We start from the raw sequence: 11,291 nt of genomic DNA, 5'->3' as shown, positions 1-11,291 counted from the left end.
AAAGTAGTCCTTTATCTTTTAACACGTACCGTCGACTCGCACACGCAAGCGCTATTTGGCCGACGAGCCAACTCAGAAAGCCTGTTGCTTTCTGCTCACTGTACGCGCATTTCCTGACGCATTTAGAGAAATAAGCCCTCTGTCACTGTTGTACAGGAAACGATTGCGACCGTTGCCCCAGCAACGATTGCCTGTTACTATAGCGACGCTGACATCATGCATACGTTGGGCTTTTTGTTTAGATTAACGTTGGCACGAGCGGGCGGTTGCATCAGATTTTTAAAGTGCTGTAGTTAAGCTGTAGTAAGTGGAACACTGGTTGATTTAGCGCTGTTTTTTTTTAATGTGGTCAAAGCGAAAATGCGGGTTTGATAAAACTCGTTTATTAAAATTTTATGCGATCAGATTAAATCAAATTTTATCTTGCTTTTAAGGTTCGCGATTGAGCCAGGGGTAGAAGTAAGTCATTTTAAGCGACCCGACGTAGCTTGGCGGAACAAAGACTTTTTACAGGTCAAGTGGTGTTTTGCAAGCCTGGTCATCGCTTTTGTCAGCGTGACGTCGTGAGATCATCTTTGTTCGTTCTGGATTAGTAATGATTATCCGCCAATTACTTCATACTGCTCTATTGTCGCAGTGATGCGATTTTGCTTTCTTTGCAGTTTCTTAATCAGAAATACTTTTTTGAGCTTGTTTTTGAGGTTTCGAAATTTTATGTAAACAAACTTTGAATTGTCATTGCTATTTACGTGCAACATTTTTATGCCTCGAACCCCCCATAATTCCATTTTTTCGGTTTACTTTAAAGCTTCGAACTAGATTAGACGAAGAGGTGCGAAGAAGCAGGCCCGAGTTTGACTTCTAATTTCTCAGCGCCATGTGCTATGTTCCCGTATCATCCCGAAATTCGAACAGCGGTTTAGTTTTGTATTTGTTTTGCGATAAAGTTTATAAACTTGCCAGCACCTGTTTCGTTTCTCCTGCATGATGGAACAGTAAGGAGTATTCCTGGTAAAGTTGGCTTCACGGTGTAGTCGCTTGTCGTTGAAATTGCTATTAGCGAATATTTTTTAAGTTTTTTTTTAAACAGTTCGAGTACTGAGTATGCGTGGTTATGCCTATTTTTTAAATTGAAACAATCATGTATTAATTAGAGACAGAACTTTTCATGTATATAGTTGCTGTAAAAGCAAACCCTTAGCTATGGGTAAGAAAGCCATAGTTCGGTTGTTCTGCCCCTAGGTTCAGAAGCACCGATGCGTTTCAATGCCGAGTTTTTAATGCTGACGTATAGGCCTTGTTTTAAAGGAGCTTCAGGCGATTCGTCTGCCATTGTGACGTATTTCTACGCAACACTTATTATTAACCAATCTAGCGTTAAGTTTAGACAAGCATTGACGTCTTTTAAGTTCTACAGCGGCACGAAGATGTAGTTTAAACTCTGTTTTGTTCATCTGTAGTGGATATTATTAAGGTAATTCGATCGACCTGAGATCTCGGCGGGAAATTACGTCAAGTTGGTTTTGAAAGAAAATAAAAGAGTCAGTGTTATTCTCCCATAAGACGTCTAGGCCACTTTTAAAGATTTTTACAGTGCTGGATGTTATTTAAAATTCTGGATTAGAATTACACACAAGAAGCCAATAACCAAAAGCATTAAGTTTTTATTATGTAATTATTACGAAGCGGAATACCGCCGAGGTTCATTTAAAGATTTTTGAGATAGGCAGACGACGCGATTGCAGGTTGATCCTAACATGTTGGTAACCTCTTAGAACAGCTACTATGGCTGATGTATTGCCGTATTCCGTGCCTTACTTTCTGGTGTTATGCCATTCGTAGGATTTATGTTTTTATCAAGAATTGTGTTTAGCGTTTAAAAAATTTATCGCAAATTTCCACGAAAGCAGCCGTCCAAGTATCGTGTTTTCGAATACTAGTAGCAGTGTAATCGGCGCCTGTACACTGGATTGTCACGATGAGTTCGCGCAATACTGGTTGCCAAAAATTAAATCGCTACTTCTAACGAGGAATGCGCGCTTGGCTGCTTTTAAGGTTACCAAGGCAACGTGAAACGTAACAACAGGAAATGGCCTGGGGTGGTGTAAAGTTTGACACGACTTCAGAGCCACCACCGTCACTGTTTCTTTTACGCCACCCGCCCTTTTATGTGCGAAGCACGGTCAACCTTACTCTCCATGAGTTCAGATAAAATTTTAGCTGCGAGGCGTTCATTTTAGTTGCTAATTTATCTTTGTTTGTCTTGGCGTCTGTTTCGTGTCTTATTGTACAACTCGCTGTGGTAATGAAAAATAAAAAGGTTTGCCAACGCTTCCTATTACTTTCTGTTAAAAGCTTCTCAGAGCGATATTAAAATCGTTGTTAATGGAGTTATGGTTGGAGAGCAATTAGGTTGAGCGGAACTATAAAATAGGGAGCTATGTTAGTCAAATGCTAGGAGCCACTCTCCAATAAAATCGTGTGATACTGACAGATGTTAACTGACCATACTGCCAGTGTGTTTGCATAGAAAAGCATTCTAAACATTAAAGATTTACCGAGGTGCTTTTTTAATATGTGAAATATTCACCAGTAATAGTTAAGATATTTCTCCTGTTTTGTCCAGTGTGTTATCGTTAAGATTGTGTTACTTCTAAATGCTGCTATGATAACTTTAAAACCTGATCCTCCCCCTGAGGGTAGCCAAGGCCTTCCTGGTGCTTCTCCTAATGTCGACAACACTCCTTCAAAGGACCTATTGTGGAAGGAAGGGCAAGCATTCTGCTCCAGTCCAGTGGCCATCATTAAGAAAAGTGTCACACCCATCAATCCTAAAACCAACATTTTGACTTTGCTTAAAAATCACGGCAATAAGATCAATAAACCCGAGGTTTTTAAGACAATTGGAAATCGGATTGTTATACCGATGAAAGTAAGCGTTGCTGCAAAGAAAGCCACCGATAAAAGTGCCAGCTCTTCTGGGGAAACTGCAAAGAAACTGGCAACGTTTCAAATGGCTGTCCCTAAATTAAAAGATCCCGCCAACGTGCTTGCCCCTGGTATATTGCACAAAGTAAATAACCTTCCATTTCGAAAGGCGAATACATCAACCTTGTTGCAAAAGGAGCAGAACAGTACCGGGCTTGCACAGGCTCATGTCAAAAATGAAGTAAATGGAAAGTTAACTTTAATAGAAACTAACCTCAATGATTATGGAGATTTGAACAAGTTCATGTCGTCTGTCACCGGCAGCTTTGGTTTGGCATCCTCGAATGATGACAAAGATAGTGTGATAAGCTCAACCGATTCAAGTAAGCTTAACATGTCAATGTCATCAATGAGCAAGTTATCGGATTTTGACGACCAGCTCGAGGACAATGACCTTACTTGTCTGTCTTGGCTGAACAATGACAAAGAGCTGTACAAGACAATCAGGAAATGCAATCCTGACGATCCTGGGATTGGTTTAAGTGGCGATGAAACTGACTCTGAAGAAAACACTGACAGTAACAAGCTTATTTTCACTGCCACGTCACCAATTGACTTCAAGGTACCGGTAAGAATGTGGTAAAGTCAAACTTTTGATCAAATCTGCATCCATCACTTTATTGGTTGATTTAGCTGAACTTTATTGAACGTTCAACCAAGTTTGATTTGTCTCACTTTCAAAATAATTTGTGCTGGGTTGTTGTAGATTTTTTCTATTAGATTGCATTTTGATTTTTTGATAGAACATTGCCCATGACTTGCGGATTGTTTCTCAAACATGTTTCTTTCATTTTGAGATGAGGGTTTTAATTTTAGTTTTATACTTTCAGAACACCTGGAAAGGCACACACAGTGATTTTGCATACAACCCTATGAGCAAACCACCGTATTCATTCAGTTGTCTTATTTTTATGGCGATTGAAGATTCATATCTTAAAAGACTTCCAGTGAAGGTAATGTGCTTACAAAGAAGCAATGAAAATATTTAAAGTACAACATATTTTATAAGAAATTTAATGAAATATAACATTTTAGTCTGCCAATACAACATTAACTTTGGTCCAGCAAGGCTGTGTTGAGTCATGTGCCCTGTATTTCACATTCTGTATTTCGTTGCAGGAGATCTACTGCTGGGTCTGCAAGCACTTCCCTTATTTTAGAACAGCACCATCTGGTTGGAAAAACTCAATTAGACACAACTTGTCCTTAAATCGCTGTTTTAAAAAAGCTGAATGCAGAAAGGTACGTCTGTGAATTATATTGATCACAAAGTTTTATTGAACTGTTTTATTTTGCAACAAGCTTGGGTGTCATTTGTGCAGCTTAGTTGATGCTAAATGGATGTAAAATCGAGTTTAGAAATTTTTACCGATTATTATATATCATTTCTCATGTTGTTCACGGGTGGTTTGTTTCACCAAAGTAATATTCCTAAATAGAGTCATTTTCCGCCCAAGCAGTCCAACACAAAGGAGCGTGCGTCGGTTACAAGTTTACATGATTACCCTGTACTATAATTTACATTTTCGCGGCTTTATGATACCAAGTATGATACTACATTGTATGTTTAAGGATTAGATGGAACCACCTTTAAAATCGGCACCTTTTGTAGGGTTTAAGGTCTTGACCTTGCGGTACAAGTTTACTTTTATCGACTTAATGTCTTTGTTAGAAATTGATCCAATATAGAACATGTTTGAAACTGAAATTTAGAAATTCTGTTTTCGTAACCACGATGAATTTTTTTCCTGCAGGATATGGCTAAAGGCTCCCTCTGGTGTATAGACCCCGCATACAGACCCAACCTTGTGCAGGCTCTCAAACGAAGCCCCTTTTACCCATACCTTCACCCAACTAGTATGGGTCAACCACTTTCATTAAATAACCTCGCAAACCTTTTACCTGGGTGAGTAGAAAATGAAGAAATATTATGAAAAGGCCAAAAAAAATTCCGTTTTCGTTGTAACTTTCTTGTTGGTTGGATAGTGCTGTGTATGTTATCAATAGATATATGTTTTGTTCATGCAAAGTTATACGTATTATTTTTCCTCCATGCATGATTATACTCTACTATTCTTAGTGTCCACACTGGCAGAGTCCCAACCTGGAGCCCAGCAACGCCGCCGAGCTCCACGTTATGGGCAGGTGAGACAATACATTCAGCATATTCCGCTTTAGACCGGAGTAGCAACGAAAATGGCATTAACTAAAATTCAGTAACACCCAGGATTTTTTTCGCTATCCAGTGCCTCAGGTTTTGTCCCACTGTTGTCATAATATGGCGGTTTCCATGGTGAAAACTTAACGCGATTTATTCACTTCCTACTATGCATGGTCACTCGAGCGAGCAACCAGTTTGTCGCGAGTAGATCCTACGTGGAAAGTCGTGAACTGTAAATAGAATTGGTCGTCTAATACCGTTGCTAGTAATAAGTGACGTGGTCGTCTAATAGATGGCATTGAAAAAAACGCTTTTGTTTTTGTGCCGAGTTCGTAGTAACTTTGCTGCCAGTTTAAATGCCACGATCAACCTGGACCACGTGTTGTGGGGGACCGAGGTCGATTGGGTACTCGACTGGTACTTGGTGGTTTGTCGAGTGCCTGTTGTCCATATTTCTTCATTTAAGGATTTTGGCTTTGTTGACATTAGTTATGATGGTTACTAGAGCTACAATTCGCAGCTAGAACTGCGTTTTTGTCATTACAATCGAGGAGGAACGCTTCGTGCGTGGACGATTCAATGCTTGGTCAGGCGTGATTTTTGCTTGTAGAGACCCACCCTGTATGCTTTACACGACACTTAATTACAACAGGTGTCCGGAGTAATCGTTTTGAGTTTACTTTGCGCCTCTGTCAGTTGCTACCACAGTCCGCAATATTTTCAATCACGATAACATAAGATCTGGATTATTTGTCCTGAAATTATAACAGTGCTAAGCCGTATGCATCATCATTTTGAACTTTTAATCATGTAATTCTTAACCCGTGCTTTGCATTGACGGCCCCATCTGTGTTTGTTACGTGCATTTAATTGCTTTGGTTCCTCAGGCAGTTTGTTGGTTGTGCAACGGTGGATCACCCGCATGAAATTGCTTGGCAATGTTGGGTATGCCCAGCCAACCTATACTGTGATTAACTTTGTCTGTCTAGTCCTGAATGTCGTGTTCTTGGTTTTTTCTTATTATTAAGCAGACGCAATTTTCTTAAATTCGTCAACGTAATTCCGTTTAATTATAACCACAAAATGCCACGAATTTCGTTCCTTCAGTTGCACTTGCAAAGGTCTAACCACGTGATGATAATTTTCTACGCGTCCAGCCGGGCATAGAACGTGTAGCCCGTGCCTGTTTAAAATCACTATCTATGCGCTCGCTACCAATGCCCTTGGGTAGCTGGTTGTGGTTACACGGCCCTTAGAGATTAGACGTTTCTAGGCAACGACACAAGCTTTGGAATAGATTTGCCAATCACAGTTGTTAAATCGATTCCCTCATCCCAATGGGCAACCTTGCATTGCTGTGGACGGTTATTATTATTTATTGCTCGGCATATGGCCTTTACGTTGCGGGCGGTTTAAATGACACTCGCCGCTGTTTTCCTACCATACACTTTAGAGCTTTTCTCGCTCTTTTTAATTCATGAAGTTTGAGCTTTGGTTGTTCGATTGCTTGCAGTAGGTCGATGCGAATAACATTGCAACAGTACGATACGTTTTGCTGTGCTCGGCACTAGGCTTCGTGTTCGGTTGGAATCCGACGCGTGGTATGTCCCGCTGTGCCCATGTGGCGCCCCGTCGATCTTTCATTTGAAGAGAATAGGAAAGCTGTTACTTTTTGCGCCAATTTAAACCCCGCTGTTATATTGTTGAAACCCTTTGTGAATGAAGAAGAAAGCTTCACGAGGCTATGATACCCTTAATATGACGCAATCAATGGGATAAGGTAAGGTTCTTGGTGCAGCTGTGTAGAAGGGCATCGCCACATAATTTCCCGTTTAATTTAAAATCAAACGAATTCAATATTTATCCTCCTATAAATTTTAAAATATTTTGACAGTAAGTTATATTTGACCGAAACAACGGGAACCAATAGCGTTTCATTATCGCGACCACGTGACCTGTTGTCGCTGTCTCCTTTTGTTTGATTTTGTCCTGATCAGCAAAACAATGATTAAAATTTATTATGTCAGACTTTGCTCGGTGCAAGTTCGTCCCATGCACCGTGTATGCATGTCTGGGCGCATTCCCCGTCCTGTAAACAGACAATGTTGTGACAGTCGTGCAAAACAGCAAAAATACGGACAGGTATTCCGCTCTCATAAGCAATTATGATAACACAGTTTGCACATGAAGGCACCCTTTTAACTTGTGTAAACCGCAGGTTTGATGATTAACTGGTTCTATTCTGGTACCTGTCATGCTATTTTCATTGAGAACAGACCGGCTGTAACTTGTTCACACAATGTAGCCCACGTTAGAACTTAATAGCTGAATCGTTGATAAAAATTAACCCGGTTAAAACTGTAATTTTTGTTGTGCTTATTTTGCTTTAGCTATATTAATAGTTTGGTTGCATTAATAGCTCGCATTAGGTGTTTATTAGGAACTTTCTTAACACTATTAACACGATTCACTTCTCATACACACAAAGAAGTACCCCAGTTCGTCTGGGGTGTCTGTTCCTAATTTCCACCAGACGCTACCCTTGGTTGATCATGCGCTTATTTGAAAGCCATTGTTCTGCGTGCACCGATTAAAACCAATTTTCTCGCTTCGCTGGAAGAGCTCTTCATTCAATGCTTCCGCGATTTCTGTAGATATTATGTTACACGTTTTTGGTGAATAGTTTCGTGTTGTTCTGTATGGCGCTTAGACGTTGACTTGGGTTCTCTATGGCCATTTTTTAGAAAAGTTCCGCGCTCAAGATCGAACCGATATGCTCCGATTTCTGACCCTAATTCTCATCAAGCGCCTTCCACATTTAAAATTTACAGTTGTTCAACTCTTTGAAAAACTTTTTTTAACTAAAATATTTTGAAACTTTTTTCTGAATTGGGAAATTAAAGCGAAGTGTAGCTTTGCAATTTGTACGTTTTAGTAAGAAAATCCTATACAATCTAACCGCGATATATGCGTAAGCAATTACATACACGTGTATGTGTCTGTCGATTTCATGCATTGATGTTAGATGATACAAAAGCTTCCATGGTTGAAAATGCATCGTAAAGCGTTCTTACTTACATAGCAATTTCACACCTTTAGACCGTATCCATGTGAATAACCTCATTAGCATAGAACGGAGAAAAGAAGCCATCAATTCTAACGCTCGCAAACTATAACACGAGGCACACCGACTTCCCGCTCATTTTTATCTCTGTGAGGTCACAATGTGTATTGACACATCACAAGCAGCTGTGTTTGATGGCGCCAAGCACACAAAGGTGCTAAAGATATAGTAGCAATCGCTCTGTGGATTGTTAATAGTATCGTGGCAGAAGTAATTTTTTAATGTCACGAACTCCCTGGAATAAGAGAAAAGCCGATTCTCTTCGCAAATCTGATACTCAACGGTCCCCAACCCCCAGGCCGCGGACCAATTGGCTAACTTAATGTTTTTTTGGTTTTTTTAACATAATTGTTTATCTAGTCTTATATATCAACACTTTTCACGTGATATGATAAAGGTGCATTCATTAGAAAATGGAATAATTTCAATCTGAAAATTTTTCTTTGCAGACCCAGACATGGCGTCAGCTGCTCTTAACCTGATGGGATTACGCGGTGGTGGTGAGTTTCTTCCACATTTTATTCTCTGTGTTTTGAGAATTGCGGCTTCGTTCTGACTTTTCTCACCATTTTAATCTCGTGTGGTTTTGATGGGCGGAATAAGCTGTTTTAACACTCCAGCGTTTAGCATTTGGTTGATCTTGATGGCAAGAAAGAACGTTCTTCTTTAACGTTACTTAATTTGCAACTTCTTCTTCTGCAGAGGGATCTCCGAAAAGATCAGAGAGCATCACAAACACGCTGGAAGAAATCTTCCGGGATGAGCAGTGGGTTAACTCTCAGAAAATGTAATTGTTATGCAATACAACTTATCAATAGTTTACCGTATATACCGCCCTGGTCCATAAACATGGTTCGCTTCAGGGAATTTTCTGCTTTTTGTTTAATACGGTTTCCTATTCACTTGGGATTTAATTACGGTATATCGATTATGCTTAGAACACTTCATCACCAAGTGGTAATGCCTTTGGTAGGAACGCCTCTTGTATTTGTTGTGGTTTGCAATTTCAGTAATTGCTGAATTACATTAACTTGTTAACTGTTATTATTCTATTAACTTGTCGATATCTTGCAGCGGCCGGGAGAGACACGACAGTGGGGAATCAGTGGGCACGGAGCAGCTGGTAATCAGCGGATCCTCCCAGGATCATCTCTACACGAGGAACACTCATCCGTCGAAGAAGAAGATCAAGACGGCTGAGCAGTCTCGATGCAGGTCTCCGGAGAGTGAAAAGTCCGCTCCGGATGCTGCGTATGAGTTTGAAACTCGAGGCTTCTCGGAAGATGACCTCGACGACGACATAATTAATGTCATAGCGGAAGAACAAGTGATCTACAGTGATGCGGGAAGTGACACTGTTGACGATTCAGATGACGATGACCAGCAGAGTCTCTTCGACAGTGGTTTTGCAAGCCTCCGGAATTACAAGATGAAGAACTCGCAGAAGAGGAAGCTGAGTAACTCCTTAGATGATGAGGAGAGTAGACAGCAAAACTCCTCCAAGAGAAAACGGAAAGAGAAGAAAACGGAAACAAAAAAGAAGACAAAGAAGCATCAATCAAAGTCCTCCAACAGCAACTCAAACGAGAAGTTGATGAAGAGAAAAAGCCGTCCAATGAAGGTGAAGCTCTCAAAGTCCGCCTCTTCACCCACGATGAAGAAGAAAATGACTCCTGAAAAGAAGAACAGCGACGTGGACAGTGGGAAAGATTCCCCGAAGGTTAACAGATGCTCAAGAGCGAGGAGACTAAAGCAGCGGAATTCAAAGCGACGCGGCAACTCAAATTATCACACTCGCTCTTCCGGACACAAACTTCTGGGACAGGAGCCCGTAAAGAGGAAGCGCGATGCTGTGCGGAAGAGGAATTTCAGCGAACAGAGTCCTGACGAGGAGGAAGAGATTAAGTTGGCTGCCGGTTCACTGCTGCATCTCGCCGGGCTCTTAAAGTCTCCTCTAGGATCAAGCAAAGTTCAAAGAAGATAATTTGATTAGAGACGATGATGATTTCGTCCCTTCAATACTTCAGTGATCGAGAATGTAGTGTTTCAACAGATCTTCCTCATGAGGTGTATTCATTGCTGCCACTTATCAGCCATTCTTAAATTATACAATCATAGCCTAACCTTTTAACAACCATACTACATTGAGACATCAGTCATTACGATTATTTTGTTTTAGCGGGGAAATTATCATCACCAGAGCATGCTATTTAATGCAATTATGACGTCATCACCCATAACAATGATAATTGTAGTCGTAGCTGAGCTGCTATGTAAGTTAAAGAGTTTTTAATGCAGTTTTTGGTTTCGCAATGATTTAGTCTGTCAACTGCCAGCCATATGTTTTCTAACTTGCCATTCATTGCGTCTTAATATACTTTGTTGCGTAACCAGTTACTAACGGCTCCTGACAAATTTTGCGTTTGTTTTTCTTCTGTCTGCTGCTGACTATGTTCGCGTTCTTTGCAGGGACTGTTGAGCCGAGGTTGGTTCGACTTATGAGATGTCTTCCAATTAGTGTTGTAAAAGTCCCCGTTCCAACAATTCAATTACAGACAAATCAGTTTTATGTACTGTGACGTATAATGAACCTGTGTGTGTCGGTTTGCGAGCGGCACCGCCTTTTTGGTACCGGATATCAAAATCTATCTATGCTGCCGGTAATAATATGTGAGAACGAGAAAGTGCAACAATAGTTCATAAACGTTATTAAATGTGATTTTCTATGGAACCCAGTGCAGTATAATGCCCCTGGCTTGGAATGTTATCACCATCAGTTAGATTCATCCTCGCGTTTTTTCTTTTGTTGTAATTTTTATTGAATCGCGTAGGTTGGGTCCGTGCAGAGATTTTTCGCGGGAACAGGCGCAGACCCGCTCGGGGAAAACTCTATGTGGACCCGGCCTTTATGTTTGAAAAGGTTATTCGCGTTTTTTGCAAGTACCTCGCTACCATGTGTATCGTGTACAGAAACTAATTTGTTGTTTACTCTGGATTATAAAAATTTGTTATGACGTT

General features: G+C 40.5%; 1 protein-coding gene across 2 annotated transcripts; it reads left to right on the top strand.

Annotated features, from left to right (window-relative positions):
* The first annotated feature begins 2,606 nt into the window (after positions 1-2,606).
* LOC143462226 (uncharacterized) lies at positions 2,607-11,291 on the top strand. 2 transcript variants are annotated; one of them, XM_076960296.1, is made up of 8 exons: positions 2,607-3,550; positions 3,819-3,941; positions 4,108-4,230; positions 4,743-4,894; positions 5,069-5,133; positions 8,723-8,773; positions 8,976-9,060; positions 9,348-11,291. In XM_076960296.1, the coding sequence occupies exons 1-8, from the start codon at positions 2,666-2,668 to the stop codon at positions 10,255-10,257; spliced, it is 2,394 nt and encodes a 797-aa protein (XP_076816411.1). In that variant the 5' UTR covers positions 2,607-2,665; the 3' UTR covers positions 10,258-11,291. The 2 variants fall into 2 exon arrangements, with proteins under 2 accessions (XP_076816411.1, XP_076816410.1); XM_076960295.1 differs by having other exon boundaries at positions 2,607-3,556.

Source organism: Clavelina lepadiformis, chromosome 6 (genome assembly GCF_947623445.1).
Source record: "Clavelina lepadiformis chromosome 6, kaClaLepa1.1, whole genome shotgun sequence".
In the NCBI taxonomy this organism is placed as follows: Eukaryota; Metazoa; Chordata; class Ascidiacea; order Aplousobranchia; family Clavelinidae; genus Clavelina; species Clavelina lepadiformis.
Note: the sequence above shows the minus strand (reverse complement) of the source record. Positions and strands in the feature narration are given on the sequence as shown.